General features: G+C 39.2%; 2 protein-coding genes across 3 annotated transcripts; one reads left to right on the forward strand and one right to left on the reverse strand.

Moving 5' to 3' along the window:
• Positions 1 to 1,655: 1,655 nt before the first annotated feature.
• Positions 1,656 to 15,688, forward strand: LOC124296669 (putative uncharacterized protein DDB_G0292292). 2 transcript variants are annotated; one of them, XM_046746889.1, is made up of 7 exons: positions 1,656 to 1,834; positions 6,487 to 6,845; positions 11,972 to 12,036; positions 12,197 to 12,446; positions 12,639 to 12,755; positions 13,358 to 13,637; positions 14,149 to 15,688. In XM_046746889.1, the coding sequence occupies exons 2-7, from the start codon at positions 6,643 to 6,645 to the stop codon at positions 15,175 to 15,177; spliced, it is 1,944 nt and encodes a 647-aa protein (XP_046602845.1). In that variant the 5' UTR covers positions 1,656 to 1,834; positions 6,487 to 6,642; the 3' UTR covers positions 15,178 to 15,688. The 2 variants fall into 2 exon arrangements, with proteins under 2 accessions (XP_046602845.1, XP_046602846.1); XM_046746890.1 differs by lacking the exon at positions 6,487 to 6,845 and having other exon boundaries at positions 1,657 to 1,834.
• On the reverse strand, positions 15,385 to 19,731 carry LOC124296670 (HEAT repeat-containing protein 3). Its single transcript, XM_046746891.1, has 6 exons — positions 19,496 to 19,731; positions 18,808 to 19,068; positions 17,346 to 18,286; positions 16,987 to 17,269; positions 16,722 to 16,895; positions 15,385 to 16,574 (listed from the first exon to the last, which is right to left on the reverse strand). Exons 1-6 carry the CDS (start codon positions 19,634 to 19,636, stop codon positions 16,461 to 16,463), a joined length of 1,914 nt encoding a protein of 637 aa, XP_046602847.1. The 5' UTR covers positions 19,637 to 19,731; the 3' UTR covers positions 15,385 to 16,460.
• Positions 19,732 to 20,731: the final 1,000 nt, after the last annotated feature.

The raw sequence follows: 20,731 nt of genomic DNA on the forward strand, positions 1-20,731 counted from the left end.
TCGAATATCGGACTGACAATGAATCAACGTAGAGCTGCGGGGGATTCGCAAGATCTGTACCACAAGGTAGAAATTAAAACACACACCAACAACCGGTGAATCACCAGAATTCGAGATAAATGCTTTGAAATAGTATAAATAGTTGCACAGAATCCATAAGTTAAATGGGAAATTTAAGCGTGAAATAATAATCAAGCTGCGCGACTGAAGATGATACAGCGATTTACGTTGTAAACTTGCGTCATTATGTCATAACGAGTTCTATCGATCGACGACGCTTATCAATCTATTCACAGTTATCGAGTCAGCCGAACGATCGATAAAATGAATTGAATAAAAAATAAAGATCAAATCATTGCAATCCCGCTAAGTTTTACAACCGCAGTTTCATCGCGTTTTACGCAGAATCGATACCGCGATCATCAGTTTCTCGGTGCTGGACATAAAATCGTCGATCGATCGATCGCTCCGGCCGTATAATATGTGAAATTACGATTATTCCATCAATGCCTGAGTAACTTTAAGTCACGTTACGATGAATATTAAAGGTGGCAGACATTCTCACCTTTATAAATTATCATTATCATACGACCACGCGGTGCTGAGACCGAAGTGAACAGTCTCTGACATCACAAATGCAAATGCCGCTGCAGGTGGGTATGTAATAAAGGTATTTATATACACACGGTAATAATTACCTTTACACATCAAGAGGACCACCACACCTTTTCGCTACTTGCCTCGTCGTTGTATCGTAAGATTTTTTCGCATCAAATTCAATTGCAACACTTTTCTCTCTTCGCTTTTCCTCCGTGCAAACTTTCCTGATCCGTGGTACCGGAGAGAGAGAAACAGTTTAGTCATTTCTTATCAAGTAAAATCGAGATTCTTGTAATCCTTGTAAGAAGACGAAGCTAAGCCTGTAGGTTAGCGAAACTTGTGCTTGCTGAGTCGACGAAGTTTCTACGTTCTTAAAATCACACACTATCGTGAATAATATACTAATATTCACCGCGTTGATCACAGATCTCGTGGAAGAACTGGAACGACAATTCCTGCAATAAGTAACTTGTAACGCGTTGTAAATAATCTGCGAATAACAGCGTAGTCTCAAATTGACGCGTGTATCGTATCGTTAACGTCGCGAGGAGGAAATTCGACGCTCGGCAAACTTACTCGTATAGATCGATGTACGGTTTCTTACGTCACCGCCGTAATTACCATCACAAGGCAGAAGTCAGGTAGCTGCTAGCTGATGAGGTGCAAAGGCACGCGAAACGGTATATCACACACAGCTGTACACCCACACACACACGCACACACACACACGTTACATATCACGGAGATGTAAACTTGAAAAATAAACGAAACCGGCGAATACGTGCAACGTACGAATACGAAATTATCACCAGTGAACTTTGGCCTTTCGACATGTGCAGAACCGCGTCCGAGTTCGTTCGCTGGAGTTGCCAAAAATAATTGATACGAAAAGCGTACGAATTAAAACAAAGCTGGAAAGAAGACAAGATCGAAACGATTGTAGAAGAGATGATTCGCGGCAGCTGTATATCCGTCCGATATATTCATGAGTAAAGAAACATAGTTATCAGTGACGTCACGCGTCGCGACGCCGGAGTCGAGCGGCGAGGTTCTTACGGCCGCAGTCAGCCAAACCGACTCGCGGCCGCGACACGCGCTCCGGGTTCGATCCGCTAATAATTGTTTAATAAGTTGAGGAAGGAAACGATTAAAGGAGACGGAATTTGTGATTTTCATTTGTGAGGTGCTCGCTTCGTTGTGCGACGTATCAAAGTGCTTTAATCCTACTCCTGAGGTCAGTTTTCTTCTCGATAAGCATCGGTTTCACACAGTTTACGTTTAACTTACACGTCTCGTATGCTTGTACGCCTGATGTTTTATTACGTAATTATTTAGTATACAATAGGATCTATACGCCGCTGTGCGGGCAAACTTACACGTTTAATAGCCTCGGATCGTTTTTTATGAAAGGTGCAACAAGAATTCAAGAATTTTCTGTACACGCCTCATTCAGCCGGTGCCTCCTTCGCTTCTAAGTCCGGCTCTGCTAATCAGCAAAGTTGTTAGTTATCGCGGTTCGAAAATGCCGGCCATTTCACTTTTGAATGTGGTTTCGCCGGGTGTGTACCTCGTTTTTATTGGGGTCAGGGCAAGGCGGATTTTTACATTAACAAGCACGATCTCCGCGCGATGGAATTTCGTAAGAATTTTAACAAAAGCGGTCTTCGTCGCTAGTTCAAGGTGCAAAATCATGCTTTGGCTACTTCGGCATCTCACGATGGCATCGGTTAAGATTCGACAGTCTCGCTGGCTGATCGAAGTTTGGTGCCTGACGCTATGCTTTATTTCAGACGTCTACGAAGTGGTATAAGCTCTATAGCTGTGTCCTGAATGGGTAATAAAAGAGGTTAAATAGGAAAAGAATCAACAGTCGACTAGATTTTCAAGCGATTGAATAAATATTTGAATTTTATGTTACAGCCTCGGGCGATTTATGCGTATGTATGTTACGTATATACGTGAGTAACAGCAGCGCATTGTTAAGTATCAGAGGTGTACAGAAACTTGTACAATATGTGCATGACGTCGTTACGGGATCCGTAAACTTTTTGCCTGCCTAAAATGATTGAACATTTTTATTTCTCGGGTAGCGTTATAAGCTGAGATTATCACAGTCACTTACAGAGAAGGATATTTCAGAGGAAAGAGAATTATCCCTATGCGCGGAAGAGAGGAAAAACTATAATAAGTATAATTCCGTCATTAGGTCGTAAACTCGGTTCAAAAATATCTTGGAAAATGGAACGATTCTGCAGCGTCTACTATAGTGCAGTGGGCATAACAGTATACAGTAGAGAGCTACCGGCATCTGGAAGTGAGCCAGAAATACTCGCATGCATTTTTACGGTAGAACGAGACGTTGTAATTTTCTTTTTTCCCCTTATTTTCTGTTTTTAGTTTTCCTCTCTTCATCTCTTTCACCGGGTAGGAGAAGCTTTTGATCCTTTGTTTTTCGTCTCGAAATATCCGCCGCCGTCCCACGTCAGAGAAAAATTTCAATCGCCAGTTCTAAAAACCGAACGTACGCTCACGTGCAAGCGTTATGCACGAAACACGATTTCATTCATTTCAAAGATGCACGCGCGCTCCTCGAGCTTTCGGACCTTACATTCTTTACTCGTTTAATTAACAGAGATAAGATACCTACGTCGAACCGCGTAACGTCTGGATGGTTCCGAGAAGCATGAAGCTAATTGTTTGCACTTTCAACGGCGATTAGATAAATAAGCTGTAAGACTTTTGCCCGGGATGAAAAGCAATTTTCGTCAGCAAAGCCGCGTATAAATATAAATTATTATTTCTGAAGATTAGACCGCGGCCCGTGTTGCGTAATTTGTGGTGTACTGACCCTGCCCAGTTGGTGAGTGAGCGAATGAGTGAAAATGTTTTAGGGGCATTGCCGAAGTCTACGACTGTATTGGTTTCATACACGTGGGTACGACGTACATGCCTTGACGCGTGATTCTGTTCCATGAATAATTACTACGCTCTGCACCCGAGAGAAAGAGAGAAAGAGAGAAGGAGAGAGGAGGGGGTAGAACGAAAGAGGCGATTTCACCGCGTACGAACCGTGATACATTGTGTGTACGCAATCATTAAATTAAGCCCAATAGCTACGGAGGTCAACCTTTTCCGCAGTGGCAGCTAGAACGCGTTATTATACCTATATACAAATGGCGAAATTCATACCGACGTGCGAGATGCAGACTAGGACCAGACTTAACCGATTCAAGACCGAGAGTCTTCCAAGTTCGTTTCAACCCACGTCGTTAAACTGTTTAATATAATAACGTATGTATTTATTACAATCAGGAAAAGACAACGAAGTGCGAAAAGTAGGGAGGATCCTTATCTGCTCGACAATTCTACGTTTTTATATGCCTATCTACATACATCTGTAAATTTATGTACGCACAAAATGCAACTGAGTAATCGTGTTATTGAAGTCGTGTGTGTAACATTATCGTCGGAAGTCCGACGTGAATTCATTTCAAGCCGCGGATTATAGAGTCGTGCGAATTTTTTACAAGGCGTTTTTAAATTCATGGCGTAAAACAAATGCATTCGAACAAAAATTACGCTGTACGAATAGATTTCGAAAGCCATGAATTCCCACTTCTCGAGCTTTTGTCAGAGGTGAAATTGCAATTGAACTATTCTTGCCACGATTTCTTTTCGCATGAAATAACGTTTGATGAACGGTGAACGCTGAAAATTTTCTTACAGCCGAAATGAAATCGCAAGCGAGTGAATCGCGGCCATCTTGACTTTGTGCTAGCATTAGAATTCGATTGCCGGATGTTTTTCTCCGTGAGTTTAGCCAAATTTGTAGTTGGAAAGAATTATTCCTTTAACGCAGGTTTGAAAAATGCCTGTTCGATTCAGCGAGCTGATCGTCTGATGCAGTCATTCACTCATAATAAGTATAATAATGTGTGTACTTTTCTTTGTGCAAAATGAGTGTGATTCAGCTCGTCGGAAAAATAAAATTATGAATTCTGAAGACATGGAATCGTTTGACAAAATCATGTTTATTAAAAAGCGAGTTTGGAATTTGTTTCGTTTTCTTCAGGTATAAGTAAACGAAGGTTAAAGTTGTGGCACGTACTTTTCTGCACGTAGCAATCTTCACGCCTCGTCAATTTAAATTACCACGTTCTCTAATTTACCTATTTACCCAACTACGGGCTTTTAAGATCAGGTTAGGCATGTTTCAATTTAAAATATAGTAACTTCAATTCACCGGAACGAATTCGACGGATCTTCAAAATTCTCACAACAGCGCTCACTGTAATGTTTACACGATAAAACTTATAACAACGTTTTTGTCGCTAGCAGTATAAATATCATTCTCGATTCTACGGTAAAATGTAGAGATTTCTCCACAAAAAAATATTCAACGGATAAAATTTTCATTTCTTCGCGAGTTATGTGAATTAGGCAACGTCGCCGTTATTATCGCGCATTGATAACCCCGGGCGAACATGAATAAGAGTTACAAAATTACCTCCAAACTTGCAGAGCAAATTTACCCAACTTTCTTCAAGTCATTCGTTATAAAATAATTCAACACTTCTGCAGGTGTGTCAACTTTGAAAGCAAAACTACAAGTCCAAATCGAGTACAATTCTGTTCAGCTCGGACAATAAACGCTCGCGTTAAGCAGCGAAACAAAGCGAGGCATCGATTAAAAGACCAAGGATCAGGAACAAACAGCACAGCGGGCTAATCGAGCTAATTGCGTTTGTTAACAGCCTGCGAGCTCGTTGCACGCAGAAAGTACAGTCATTTGATCGTTCACTTTGCCTTTAGCTCGGCGATGAGCGTCCGGCTAGCAAGCGTGGTGAATTTAATTTTTTACCGTTTCACGAAAAGGTGTCGAAGACGGAGATTATCGAATGGCGCGACAATCGAGTCGCGGTAAAAAAATAGAACAGAACAATTACTGACGTAAGTTTTTACTCCCCTAGTAAAAATATCAATTCCGTACACGCGGCTGTGCATCAGCTGGACGTTGTTTTCCACTCTTTAACCCGAAGATTAACCCACAGATAATGGATTTCGATAAGCTACCAATCAGTTCTCGCAGTTGGATATTAACTTAGGTCAAATGAGACGGAATCAGCGGCGACGATCACGTCAGCTGCCAATTTTCATCGCAGATATCGCGTATTCATTTTTGCCGTAAGAATTTACATTGTTCGCGATTGTACGTCGCACGGTTGCAAGTTGTTGTTGTAGGATACTTTTCACGCGAAAAGCTTCACCGAGACGTCATCACGGTTTACTCCACGTGACGCGCGGAACATTTTAATGATATTTTACACTTATCGTTAGTCTTGGGATAGGTGGGTACGTATCCATGAAGGGTATGTTAAACAACAAATAGAATTCCACGCATTACTCGGAAGCCAACGAGAAATGGAAATCAAAGGTCTTGCGTGTGCACCGGGAGAAGAGTTGACGATTAGTTGAATTAGTCGAGTAGAAGTAACAGAGATTCGATAACGCTAGGTGAATATGTTTTTAAACAATCGCGTCTAACTGATTTGCGTCCGTATCGGGAGGATCGTTATTGAAAATGCCAAAGCGCACGTTCATAGTGATATAATGTGGGTAAAACGACGAGGAGCCTTGTACACAAGTGCCGTTGCACGAGCGTATCGCAATCACAATTTTCTTATCAGTTAAAATCAAGGCTAATATGATAGGACTGTACAGGGAACAATTTCAACATAAATAGTAACTGAGCCGCAGGGCAATATATAAATATATATAAATCAGGGCAATGATTATGTTCGTGCCTGTAACAAGGAAAATCAAGAGAATTAGTAATTTTTTCAAATATGTCGTTCATCTGACTAAATTCATTTTCATATCTTACAGGTAAATCATCAAGGAACGGAAGATACGGATACAATAGTGATCACGGATTATCAAAGTGTCTGGATTATATAAAACATAGGAAGAAAATAAAAAAAACAAACAAATAAGAAAAGCTCAAGTTAAGTGATATCACAGTTGGGAGTTAATGTAAGTGCGATGTCGCGGCCGAGGAGACCAAGTGTTTCCATCCACGATTACCCGGAAGACTTGAACCCGTTCAAAGATGCGGCAAACACTCCAGCAATGCAGTCTGCGGTCAGCGTTGAGCTCAGACAGGGCAAAGAGCCGAAGAATAAATTCTGGACATTCGGTAGGAGCAAGAAGAAACGGTCCAATAGCTTCTCGGTGAAGTCAGCTTGGTGAGTAAAGCTTCGTCAACTCGACATCTCGATCGTCAATTGGCCCGGAAAGAGTTTGCTTCGAAAGAACAACGCTTTTTTGTCGTAACCGTTAATCGAGTTCAACAGCGTCGGGGAACAAAGGAAAGCTCGCGACGATACGAGCTTTTAGAGGGGGTTTGTTGAACTTGAACTTGTAAAGATGGCGGGCCTCGTGGGGTCGAATCTGAAATTGGCTATTGTCCAGAAGTTAAAGTTAAAGTCTCTCTCTCTCTCTCTCTACACTTCGAACGTGTCGTAAATCGCAAGACCGTGTGCCAAAGATGTTGGTCTAAAATCTAATCCGCAAAGTCTGTCGCTCCGTTTATCGACTTTGCGTCTTTGTTCGCACCTCGTCAGTCTCGTCGACGAACTTATTACGCGACAAACTGCGTAGCATCATCAGCGATCATTTGTCCTTTTGTTATCGAGTAAAAGGGAACCGCGTGGACTGAGAGCTCGCTTCTGTAGATTAACCGGCATTATGTCACGGTCATTCGATAAGAAAGGGGCTATTCTCGTCTACGGGGACTCTCTTCCAACTTCTCGTCCCTGAGACTTGAGCTTTGGTCACAATTCGTTGCGTATATAAGTGAGTCTCACAAAGCGTCGCGATTGTGGGGCGAATTTTTTTCGCGATGAACTTATCGCGGGATTCGCATTAAAAAAATTTTGTAGCAAAGGTTCCGCGTCTGCGAATGGTTTCTATTTACGATTGACTTTAACTCGCCTAATCGATGCAACATCTCGCTACGACATGCGAGACCATGGGCGAGGCGATTGGATCGTAACATGTTGCGTTATGCCCAGATGCATCTTTAGCCACCCGCTTGCAGTGTCCTCATTTCATTTAACAACCGCACGATTGCGTCGCGAGTATCGTCAATCAGAGGTTTAAGTTCAAGATGACCGTATGACACAAGGTACCGACGTTTCTGGTCGTCGCGATTGATTGAAAACGAGTAGCAACACCTTGACAATAAGATAGGCGAAAGCTTGTTCCCTGTATTGATTGCGAGGATCGGTTTCGATACCGATAAATCCTGGATCGAATAATTTTAGTCAATTTAAAGGTGTAGACATTGATTTCGACGTGAAAATTGGATTCCGTGTAAATCACACTTGAGCGGCTGAAGGAATATGAATATATAAAATAATCGGTACGTGCATGACTTGACGTTGAAACTGCATGCAATTTAGTCTAACAATAAATCTCAACGCTTGGTCTCCTGCAATCATGATGATAGCAAACACTTTGTCACTCGTTTATCAATTTCCGATCACGCCATTTACTCTCCACATGTTTGCTTGCTCCTCGTACTTATTATTAAACTTTACTTGCCACGCTACGAAGAATCACAAAAATCCAAAGCCGTTTCGTTAAAATCTGTCAAATACCCGGATCCGAGTATTACACCTTTGCATATTTTCACTGGGTTACTACCGCATCTCGATCCCGAAATAAATACTTTTCTGACGAAGCAGCTGCAGAGCGCATATTTATTTACACGAACATACGCACAAGTGCATGTTTATTTATTAAAATTTGAATTAACGCATCCTGCTCGGTTGCATTTGTACGCATAAAAAGAAAATACCCGCACAAACACATACAAACGTACACCAGCCGGAGTTAATCGCATGATTCACTCCCTACGGCATATATACATATATGTATAAAATATAAATATATATACAAGTAATACTGGAATATTATACGGCGGGTATTTTTTTCGGTGAGTACTGGGTATTAGATAAGGTATTATATTTGATCCACTGACTTCGGTATTCAAGATGTGTTTGTCCGTGCACGGCCTGACATCATCTTTCGTAATAAACAGACGATACATATATATAAATGCATGTTACAGACGCTTGATTTACTCATTTTTCAAAACTTTATCTTCGTTTTTGTTCCTCTTATGATACATTTTTTTCTCATTTCTCATACCGCAAGATATCGTCACTTTTAAAATAAATTTACATCCAAGCGTACTTACCTATATACAGACAACCACATATATGGGTCAAATATCATCATCGGCGTGAATTCCGAGGAGTATGGATACTATAATGTCGAGATTAAAGACAAACGCAAGTGCACTATCGATCATTAAGATTTGTCCAATGGCATACGTTGTAACCGCGATTCTTGGGTCTGACCGAAGTACAAAGTTACTTATTGTTATATTTATATCGATTACTCGCCTCGTGCTTCGCTTTATATCTGCTGTATTACAAACAAAATAATTTGAATGTTCTCAAATTTGCACATGTAATTGTAAAATTGCGTCATGATCCCTGCATGATAAGCCGATATCTTCAATTGGTTTACACGAATTTGGATAGAATAAGATGGGGAGAAAAATCGACTTATTACGACGAATTAATTCGTGTGACGTTTACGTTACACGCACATTATTATTATTATTATTATTGTTATCGTTATTATTGGCGTTGTGATTTAATTCGCGGAAAGGAATAGAAGCGCGGAGTGAGTTTAACGAGCTCGGAAGTGTTTGTTACACCACTCCGGAGTCATACTTGGTGTATTTGCGGCAGTAGCTGCAAATTGACCGGCTGACCCCGGCGGCGATAGTTGAATCCCAAATCGTATTCTGAAAGACAATTTAAGTTCTCGAGAGCACGAAGAAGTCTCGGCGAAGAGGCGGCGGATCCTCATAAACTATACTTTATAACGTAACTAACCGCGAAGATTTGATGGTGCGATTTAATGACTGCGGACAGACGCTGTTTCCTAATTCAGGAATTTCGCGATTTAGAGATAGATCCAATTTATTCTTATATATAGGTATACACGATCCACTGTGTACGACTGACTGAATCGTCGCGGGAATTCCACGTCATTTAAAGATTCCCTTTTCGGTGAAATCCCTCAAATTTATACGCTCGTTTCCTTGCTGCAAATTTATTACAAATTTCATTTCAAGAATCTACTTCCCACATCGCATTTCGGAATTCTTTCAAACAACGTTGAAATGGATTGTTGACATAATCTAGATTTTCGGAGGCTATCTAGATTTGTAAATATAGTCTGTCTAACCGATAAATATGCACCCACTTATTGTAATAATAAATCGATTATTTATCGCGTCTTGGTTAGTATTATACCAGTATTGTTTTATTCCATTCTACTTTTCCACTGCGCATTTCATTCGTCACTGCGCACCTTGTAAAAAGGAAAAAGAAATTTAGACCGCGCAATCAAAGTCAATCGACTGTGTTTATTCGGATCGTATAACTTTATACATTGAACAAAGATGGATGAAAACTAAATGCAAAGTGACGTCGCGTTGGTATTCTGAGGTGCTGCGTTGACGCCCACATTCAATCCGGACATCTAATCTTAATTCCTTAATTGCGTACGCGAGTGTAAACCACTTGGTTGTTCAGATACTATGCAGACCTTACTAAACGTTTATTAAAACATATCGAAACCAGCCGAATATTTTAACCGATCCGCGTATTATTTCGTCCCGATATGAGTTACCGATAGGAAAAAAGAAAGTTAAATAAACATAATCCGCTGTAAACATAGGGAAAGTGATATGCGATTACCGATGGAATATTGTGATTTTAGATGCGAATCGATCTGGCCAATTGACTTTATGGGCTATTCCGCGTCAACCGGATCAGTCATCTCTCAGATATTTTTTTAATTTGGCATGTGGATTGTGTAGGGGGAGTTAGATTTTTGTGCCAAAGCGCGGATCTCATAATGCAAAATTCAATTTTTTATTAACAATAACAAATTAGACTCCCATTTTTTTCAAAAATTCATAACTTTGGCAAAAAATTAGATACAATATATTTTTTTTTTTCAAATTACGCGGAAAGCTCCATAGAATTCAAAAAAAAATACGAAATGGTAAAAAAAAGTTGTGATCAATTGTTTATTTAACAATTAATTTTTCAAAGATTTTTAAAACAGTGACTGACACGATCAAAAAATTTTTTTAAAATTCTGACATGTTCCTTGAACTGTACTACAACCTGTGAATTAATTCCAGAGGGGTGTTTTTCTTCGTTTTCGAGTAAAAAATCATTAAAGGTGTCGATGCGCATGAAATTGCGGCGCGCCGAGTCTCTACGTAACGGCGGGCGGCCGGTTGCCGTCCACCGCTACCCCGCGGTGGCGTCGCAGCGTTATTTTAGAGTCATTTTCACGATGTAGGACACGATTGGAGAATCTGAAAAAAATACTGTACCTTCACAAGGCTTGCTCAAAGCGATAAGTGAAGTTTCAAGAATGTGTTTTTATTTTAAAATAAGTAGCAAGTTATGTAATTATTATCATTTATGTGCACTCTCATGGTGTGTAACCGTTATTTTGAATCTCTGTTATAAAAAAACGGTGAAAAACACATTCCTGAAACTTCACTTATCGCTTTGAGCAAGCCTTGTGAAGGTACAGTATTTTTTTCAGATTCTTCAATCATGTCCTACATCGTGAAAATGACTCTAAAATAACGCTGCGACGCCACCGCGGGGTAGCGGTGGACGGCAACCGGCCGCCCGCCATTACGTAGAGACTCGGCGCGCCGCAATTTCACGCGCATCGACACCTTTAATGATTTTTTACTCGAAAACGAAGAAAAACACCCCTCTGGAATTAATTCACAGGTTGTAGTACAGTTCAAGGAACATGTCAGAATTTTAAAAAAATTTTTTGATCGTGTCAGTCACTGTTTTAAAAATCTTTGAAAAATTAATTGTTAAATAAACAATTGATCACAACTTTTTTTTACCATTTCGTATTTTTTTTTGAATTCTATGGAGCTTTCCGCGTAATTTGAAAAAAAAAAATATATTGTATCTAATTTTTTGCCAAAGTTATGAATTTTTGAAAAAAATGGGAGTCTAATTTGTTATTGTTAATAAAAAATTGAATTTTGCATTATGAGATCCGCGCTTTGGCACAAAAATCTAACTCCCCCTACACAATCCACATGCCAAATTAAAAAAATATCTGAGAGATGACTGATCCGGTTGACGCGGAATAGCCCTTAAATACAATTTTAATAGCTTTGTTTCTTACAATGTATCTTATCTAGTGTCTGTATTTGGCAATTGTGATACATTCGCAGGAGCGGACTCTTCGGCAAACGAAGTAAGGAACCAGAAATCGAGCGCAGAACAACTATCACTACAGGTGGGTTGTGGTTTGGAGTTTCGTTTGTTAAATCGCGTGCTCGATAGATTCAGATTTCGGATTAAACGAATTTTGAACTGAATCAAATTTATATTTCAAAGATCGGAAAGCCTTCAGATTTTATAAAGCAATTAACACGTTGACTGAACTTATCTTCCAGTTTCTACAACATACCAAAATGGCCAGTTTTCTCGTCCAGTACCACCACCCCGATTGGCACGAGATCAGCAGGAATTTGAAGAGGCATTCGGTACGTTTACACGGAGAAAAAAATACACTATGGAAAGCTCTTCGCACTACGGTTCAAATTTGACCGTGAACGGAGATCCGGCTAGGCTTTATAACGGAAGTCCGCAGGATACCACAACTTCTATTTTAGGAGAACTTACGCCGAAAGCACCGGCGAGAAGGTTAATTAACGTTCGATTTTACCTTGTCTTGTCCGTTTTTTTATTACGCATGCAAGAAAAGCATATTATATAATAATAATTTACAGATTCTTTTCAACACAAGATTCAATTTCGACTGACCGCAGTACCGAATAGAAACAAAAAAAAAAATTTAATAATTGTTTTGTTAATTTTGGTTAACACGTTGTACAGGTTCGGGCAAGTCAGTCCAAGATCAAAAGACGAAATACCCCCGTTGGAATTTGAGGCCAAGTCCGAAGCCGGCGATACCGATGACAGAGAAGTTGATGAAGCTCCCGTTCCCACTAAGTAAGTTGATAACCAGAGGGGGGGGGGGGGGGGGGGGGGGGGGTGAAAAATAACCTGAGATAATATGGACAAACGTGGCAATATGTGGGAATTTTTGGAGACGGATTTAATCTTATTAGAGAAATATGGCACTCAAGCTGAAAAATATGAATTTAATTCAAAAAGAATGTATAAAAGAATGATAAAATTATGACATACACCTTATTCCGATTGTAAAGAAATAGTAATTCGTTTTGCACCGATTCACCGATTCCAGAATATCGTTCATACCCTTGACTTCTATACCTGTAAACCATTGCGCCGTTATCTTTGGACATGCATTCTTACAAATAATCATTTTCTAAGTACTCGGTTTATTCAGTTTGTGAATACGAAAATATATGTAGAAGCATATACTATTACGGTACGCGTAATAAAAAGAGTGACCGCGTTTAATTAATCATCAGCACGCCTTTTTTATCCTGCAGTGAAATGCCTGGAAAGAAATTATCAACGTGTAATATAATTTGTACGTTTGAAAATATCGCTCAACGATAACGGATCATCCTATAAAAAAGTGTATGCAATGGATTTATACATTTTAATTTTTCAAAAACCAACAGGAGACATAGTCGAAAACAGGTGCCGCGAGTTAATGTTTTGGAGGCACCGGCAGAGGAGCCATTAGACCGAGATATAGGGTCGGATTTAACGATGAGAGACGAGAACGAGAATCTGGCTGACGACTTCGTGTTTAGAAGATGCAGCCAGGATGCTGTACGCAGATCTAATTTATCGATAAATAGCTGCGTATCGACGGCAAGCGGCATCAGCATGTCGGGAAGAAAAAAGCGCAGAGCACCGCAGCCACCGCAGCGGAAAGAATCGGCGGAAAACCACGAAGTAAGTTTATACGCGTTCAAGTTTTACGGATATTTTTACGCGGCATGCACCGCCGATAACCTAATTATATTCTTTAAAAGTTGAGTGTGGTACTGTTGTTATTATAGTTTTACTTACATAACATACATTTATGTCAATTTTTATCTGTGTTACGCGCTTTGCGCGATAGCTTCTTATCAGTACATTAAAGAAACGTTACGATTTGCTTCCACGCGACTTTTTCTTTTCGCAAACGATCAGTAAACGGGGTGCGTTCTTCCCTCGAGCCGAAGAAAATCAACAATATGGCCGCCATCGGCACGCTTGGGATTTTATTTCGGCAATACAATCGCTTCCCGGACTTAAAATTTGTCAATCGCAGTCTCACACCGAACAAAATGACGGCAAGAATGTTTTAATTGCTCGTTAAACGTTCGTTAAAGCTCTAGAAACTGATAATTTAACTTATGAAAGTAGATCACGCGCGTGCACGTGTGATACACGAATTAACGACTATTACCTCATTTTCCAGGAAAAATCTGCCGCCCCTGCAACCCCACCGACGGAATTGGAAATCAAGGAGTCAATCGATATAGCTAAAGTAACGGAGGACATACAGGAGATGACCAAGCAGAGCCAAAATATCGACGAGACGATATTAAATTCTAGCTCGATTCGAGAAGAAGCCGACGGTAAGGTGAAGGAAAACGATTCCGAGATTGCAACCACAGAAGTAAATAAGGATTCGAATGATGAATTAGAGGAAGTTAGGTTGAAGAGAAAATTGCCAAGCGAATCGCCGCGGGAAGAAACCGATGACGACAAAGATGTTGTGATGAAGTCTGACGAAAATGGAAACCGCGAAAACCGCATAGAGGTGGAAACAATAGAGATAAAACGAGTAGTAGACGATAACATAGAAATAATAAAGGAGGTGAACGAAAATTCGTCGATATCAGCGGACGTGGATTTGGAGGAAGTTGAATTGAGAAAGAAGCCTTCATCCGGCGGTGGAATTTCGCGAAGCGACAGCTTTTCGGTCAAAGAGCAAATCGAGCAAATTGAAAGACAGATAAAGGAATTAGAGTCGAAGCACGCGAACAATAATAACGGTAGTAACAATAACAACGTAAATAACAACAGCATATCAATTACGGATGATAAGAAATACTACGAACCTTCGGAGACGAGACTGTCGATTCAGGCGAATCGTAGAAGTTTTTTCAAAAACATGGTCAGCAACGAGCCGAACGGTGTGAAAATCGAGATTAAGGAATTGCCGAGGGAACAGAAGGACATTCAAGTCGTCAAGCTGACCGATCCGCCGGTTCCGATCGAGGCGCCAAAAGAGCCGGTTAAAATAGTGGAACTTCATATTTCGGAACCGATAAAACAAGTGCCGGAAATCGTCGAGGACGTAAACGTGAATCCGTTGCCCAAGCCGAGACGACACAGCTCAAGTCAGGCTCAAAGTGTAGATTTAAACGGCGAGAGCAAAGGTATCAAGGCTTCGAACGATTCGAGTAAGAACGGCAGAGAGGCGCGAGGAGATTCCTTGTGAATATTTCTAATACCGAAATCGTATGTAAAATTGAGTAATCGTGCACAATTGTCATCGTTGTATAATCGACGTATTATATCGCAAAGTCGCAGGACGAAAGTGAATAAAATAACCGTCTAATATTACTGCGATGTGAAAAAATTCACAAAATCGGTAGCGCAGAGTTTCGCCGAGCACTGTAGCTTTCATCTTTTTTAAATATTCGAAAATTACATATCCGTACTCGATTACATCTGCAATCGCACATCGTCCAGTTGAAGAATAACGCAATATTCAATGCGCAATTTAATATCGTTTTTTAGATTGGTATGCAATACAACAAATTTAGACTAATAGAATATGCATATACTTAATAATTGATAACGAAAGATGAAATTTTTAATGTAAATATCGTAAAAAAAACCTTCTTGCATTATACGTAAGTGTACAAATTTAATAATTAATTGAAATTGGCAAAAGGTTGTATACCCTGGATATATTTATGTCTGATCGAAACCGGTAATATCGACCACATGATAAATTATGATTGGTACTGCGTTAGTACGAGGGATTCAGTCTTCCTTTAATTAATATTGGTTTATTGTACTGCAATGTTAGAAACGAAATAAAAATTATAATCAACATATCATCAATTTCGGAAATATCTCAGGAGGGCCTGAATGGAATTTATACTTGAACTTTTCTTTTTATATCAGTTTATTTTCGTGCCTTTGATTGTAATAATATTAAAATTGTTATTCAACGTCATTATACAGCGGCTGTGAGCCCCGAGATTTTAACACGTACTGTTGTAATATTAAAAAAAAAATTATTATTTAGCATGTTAGATAATATTGAAAACAGTATACGTAATATATTCTGTTATCTTGTTGTAGTATATATATATATATATAATATATATATCTAAAATTATCATTTTCATTATTTATTGATAAATAATATTAAACAGAAAATATACAGAAAAAAAACAGCATTTAATTTCCTAAATATCGGTACTATTATTTATCACCTCTCGTATAATTTATGCTTTACGCGGCGTAAAGAACCGTCTCTTTAAATTACCGAAGTTCCAAAAATGAAACATTCATTTAGATATGATCACAATAATTTTTCAAGAACCGTTCAATTCAATCTTCAATTTTCATCATCAAATTACCATCAACCGCAATATACGTTAATATTCTTACGTCAGTATGTACATTCGAAAAAGAAAAAAAAAAAAAAAAATTAGATCTTCGAAGATCTATGCAGATTAATAGATATGATTAACTAGCTACGAAAATTCATTTGAGTTTTGCCAGTTGAGCACTCTTATACTTTATGAATCTATTAAGATTAGTTTTCACGGTTGACACGACGTAGAAGTTATCACCCAGTCGTTTTTTCTGCTGACGAATCTAGAGTAAAAGAAGTATCAAGTTTTAACGGACGGCATTTTCAGCGATTTATAGATGAAAGTTTTTACACTTTACGCGCGCGTTGCGCACGATTCTTTAGCATGAGGTACAGCAGGTTCAAGTCAATTGATAAAATAAATTTCTTACCTTATTGTTCAAGAGCTGGACCAGCGGTCGCAGTTTATCCACCAATTCGATTTCAGCAGCCACTTCGTTTGTCTCATCCTCTGCAAAAATATCCATTATGGCATCCAAACATTCCGCAATTACCCAAACCTCTGGTTCCTTCGCACACGCATCGAGCAGAAATATAGAAAGATGCTGAAAAAGACAGAGCATAAAAGTAAATTAAATGTATGCTCCAAGATTTTAGTTTAACATAACTGCATTTTTTATTTTTGGCAAAACAAACCTTGACTAGTTCTCGGCAGTTAGCTGTGTTCGTATTTGTGAAAACCAGGGCAAGATTACCGACAATTCGAACCAAGTTGACTCTGACGTTGGGATTTGGACACTGTTGTTCCCCGTTCAACATTACCTGGATGTCGAACATGCTTAACTGGCTGAAGACGTTCGCTCGTACTTCGACCAATTTTTGCAACGCTGCCCTCATCGCAGCTGTGGCTGATTCTAGGAGTGCGATATCGTTTTGATCTGCCTCTTTGAAGACTACATTTCCGATCTCTACCCACATCCTGAAAATTCGTTTCAAGAGATTAGAAATTCGAGCACGATTCAAAATACACCAAAAGGCAAAAAGCAAAGAATTACCTGTATAAATTTTCTACTCCACCTAATCCGTCAACGTCTAAGGTAGAAATTAAGTTATTAAGGCACAAAAATGCTCTGCATCTGAGAACGTGGGCGTGTTTCAGAACCGTTTTGCTTTCAGGATTTTCGAACAGTATTTGCCTAACGTTTTCTGGAAGTAAAATCGTTTTTTCCCAAACTATATCGATTATTTTAAGACTGGCAAAAACTTCTGTCAACTCTATCGGCAGTGTTGAAATGTGGAATTTATCCGTAGACATAACATCGTCATCGATGAAATCGTTCTCTTCCTCGGCTGGATCTGAATCATCCAAATCAGAATCCATGTCTTCTTGCGGATCCTCAGAGCATAAATTGGCCAAGATTTCCAACGCCTGCTGCTGCGCTGTCAAGTATTTCTTAATATCGTTCAGTTTCTTTTCAGATTTAACATTCAACTTATTTGTATCTACAGGGAGCGTCGAAGTAACGCTGTTCAATAATTTTCTGTGATCAAATGCCAGGGTTTCGGCAAGCGCTGTAGCTACTTGGCAAGAAACAATCGCTGAGGTGCATTCAGAGTTGTTGATATTCATCAAAAGACCGCCAGACAGAGTTTTGAGAAGCATCACATTAGACAGGTCGGATTCTTTGTCAGTTTTCAGTTTTAACAAGCTGAGCAAAGGTCCTTCGTATTTTTTCAATTCACTTATAGCCAGTGGATTATCTTCGGATAAGGTCAACATGCATTGAGCTGCTATTATATTGACATCCAAGCTATGAAGGGAAATGTCCAAGCATTTTATCAGAATCGATATAAGGTGACCTTCGTTGGAATATTTTATAGCGTGCTCATCATTTTCACACAAAGTCCAGAGCAGAGTTATGGCTTGAATAAAAGTCTCTTTTTCATCATCTATTTTCCCTTTTTCTTTGGGCTTTGGTTGCCAAGATGTATAATGCTGTTTGGAGAAATTAGACTCATTTTAACGCAAGCATAAAATTTTAATCGGTTTCTATATCAACTCAGTAAAACGTATTTAATTAAGAAAAAATAAGGGAATTGAGATTTTTAGAAATCACAATGCTGAGAAAATATTCATAAAAAAAATCCTGATCTTAAAACAACTCAAAAAGTTATGTTCCGAAATATGAACAATCTTCATTTATACTGGGAATATTTGGGTTGGTAATGTTCCCTTTAAACTGAGCTATTCCCAAGAGGCTCATATTCATAGAATAATTGCTAAGTAGATGGGCTTTACCCAAAATTTTAGAGAGAAGGATTTAACCTATTCACATAAGTTAGAGAATTGCTCCTGAGGGAGCTTTCAAGCTACACAGAGATATTTTGAGATATGTATGACACTAGTAGGTAAAATTAAGGATAGGATAGCCGCAAACTATGTCCAAAGAACCTCTAATTCGCAAATCTACTTCTACATCAACAAGAAAAAAATTTGTTGGTACAACAGCGACTTACTCTCTGTAGTAACGCAGCCAACGGTGTCATAACGTCGTGCTCAAGCAGCATATTGCATGCATCTTCGCCTCCGTTGTTAGCTATGTTACGCAAGGCGCTGGCGCTAGCCGCTCGCACCAAATTGTTTTCATCTACCAGCAACGGAGCCGCTATCCTTGCCACACCTCCCTTGGCGACTTGCATAGCCATCTCTGCATTGGTACACATTGACTCTAATGTTTGTAGGCCAGATAATTTTTCTTCTATATTTGGAGATTCCAACTGAAATTATTTTAATTGTTCTTACACAAGCGTTTTCAAATCAAGTTAGAAAATTATTCGAGTCGTCAAATGGTATTCCAAGGTTTTGAGAACCTATAACATCGACGTTACAAAACTAAACATAGCGTAGCGGAAGTTGACACAACAAAAAGATCGGAAACTACATATTGACAGAATCAGATCGTATAGCAGTCTTTTACTTCGATATTCAACGTTTTATTTGGAGAAAATAAAATCGTATGTTAGGTTAGATTAGGTTAGGAATGTTTGTAGTACGTACATAACCTCAAGCCGGGCAAGTCTGCTCAAAAAATCGCTTTGAAATAGCTAGTGGTGAATGGACGCGAAGTATTTATAGAAACGTGAAATTCGTGAGGGGATCACGACGATTCTTTAACGCAAAATAAAAGCTTGGTTCCATTTTTACCTGATCAATCATCCGCTGCAATGCCGCATCCTTGTCCTCCTCGTCAAGTTCCTCTTCTTCTTTGTCGAGATCTTCAACATTGGGAAGTCCGGTAGGATTTTTTTTGTGAGGCTTGCGCCTTTCCCGCTTTTGTTTTCCCATTGTTTGCGATCACGACTTAATTTTAATCTCGCACAAGATACTAGCACGTGTTCACGCTTCGCGAGTCAATGCGAAACTGTAAAGACTCTAAGGGAGCTGCCATATTGGATCTGGCCTCGATATTCGATTTCACTTCGACTCGTCTCGCACATCGATTCGTGCACGGAGTATCCGAAACGGCGGAAATATTTGAAAAATTCTTACGTCTCGAAATGCCAGTATCAAAACGTTGACGAGTGAATTTAAATACGGTTACCCTTAGTCGAATTATCATGACCATTACTCTGCGGGTAAGCAGCTTCTATATCAGTGAGAGCCGTTTGAGGCGCAATCACACAAGACACACAAAGTCTCATTATAGTAACAGTCTTTAACAGTCTTCATCATTGACCATTGTTCAGTAATGATAAAATATAAGACCAGGTTTGCCGTTTTGTATTTTTTCAGCAGAATTCTTCAAGCGATTTTGTACTCGGGATTTCGGAAGAAAGATTGTTTGTTTTTCAAAAGTCAACACCAAATTGGATGTGCGTTTTAATTTCGGGGAGGAAGTATAACGAGATTTATTACTGAAAGTATAGAATAGATAAAAGCAACTGTTAAAGATAATTAAATAAACAGTGACTAAATATCGATATTTGAATTATGACGCTTGCTATCAAACGTTGTTTAAAATAACCAAGTGAAGTAAACACACTAACACTATCCAACTAACAATATAACGTTAATCGCTCTTACTAATGAATTTTCTCTTCTATGAATTATCAAACTTCTTTCTCGTTCTACGTTTACGTACCTACTAACTTTCTTTTCGCACCTGTCTCTCTTACCATACTCAATTCAGCGAAGTTTTTTTTTCCAAAAATACGAGGATCGCAAGTCAATGAAATAAACTTAGATGAAATATAGCTCAAGATGCGGAATGAATTTTCGAAAAAATTCTCACAGAACCAGCTGGGATCATTCAATTTTTATAAGAAGACAAGTCCCGCATAAATTGCCAACGAAGTATATCGCACAGTACATGTACAGGGTGTTGGTATCACACACGTACCGATGCTGCAGTCCCGTATTGTAATAAAAATATAAGGTCTT

Source organism: Neodiprion virginianus, chromosome 1, assembly GCF_021901495.1.
Source record: "Neodiprion virginianus isolate iyNeoVirg1 chromosome 1, iyNeoVirg1.1, whole genome shotgun sequence".
Taxonomy (NCBI): domain Eukaryota; kingdom Metazoa; phylum Arthropoda; class Insecta; order Hymenoptera; family Diprionidae; genus Neodiprion; species Neodiprion virginianus.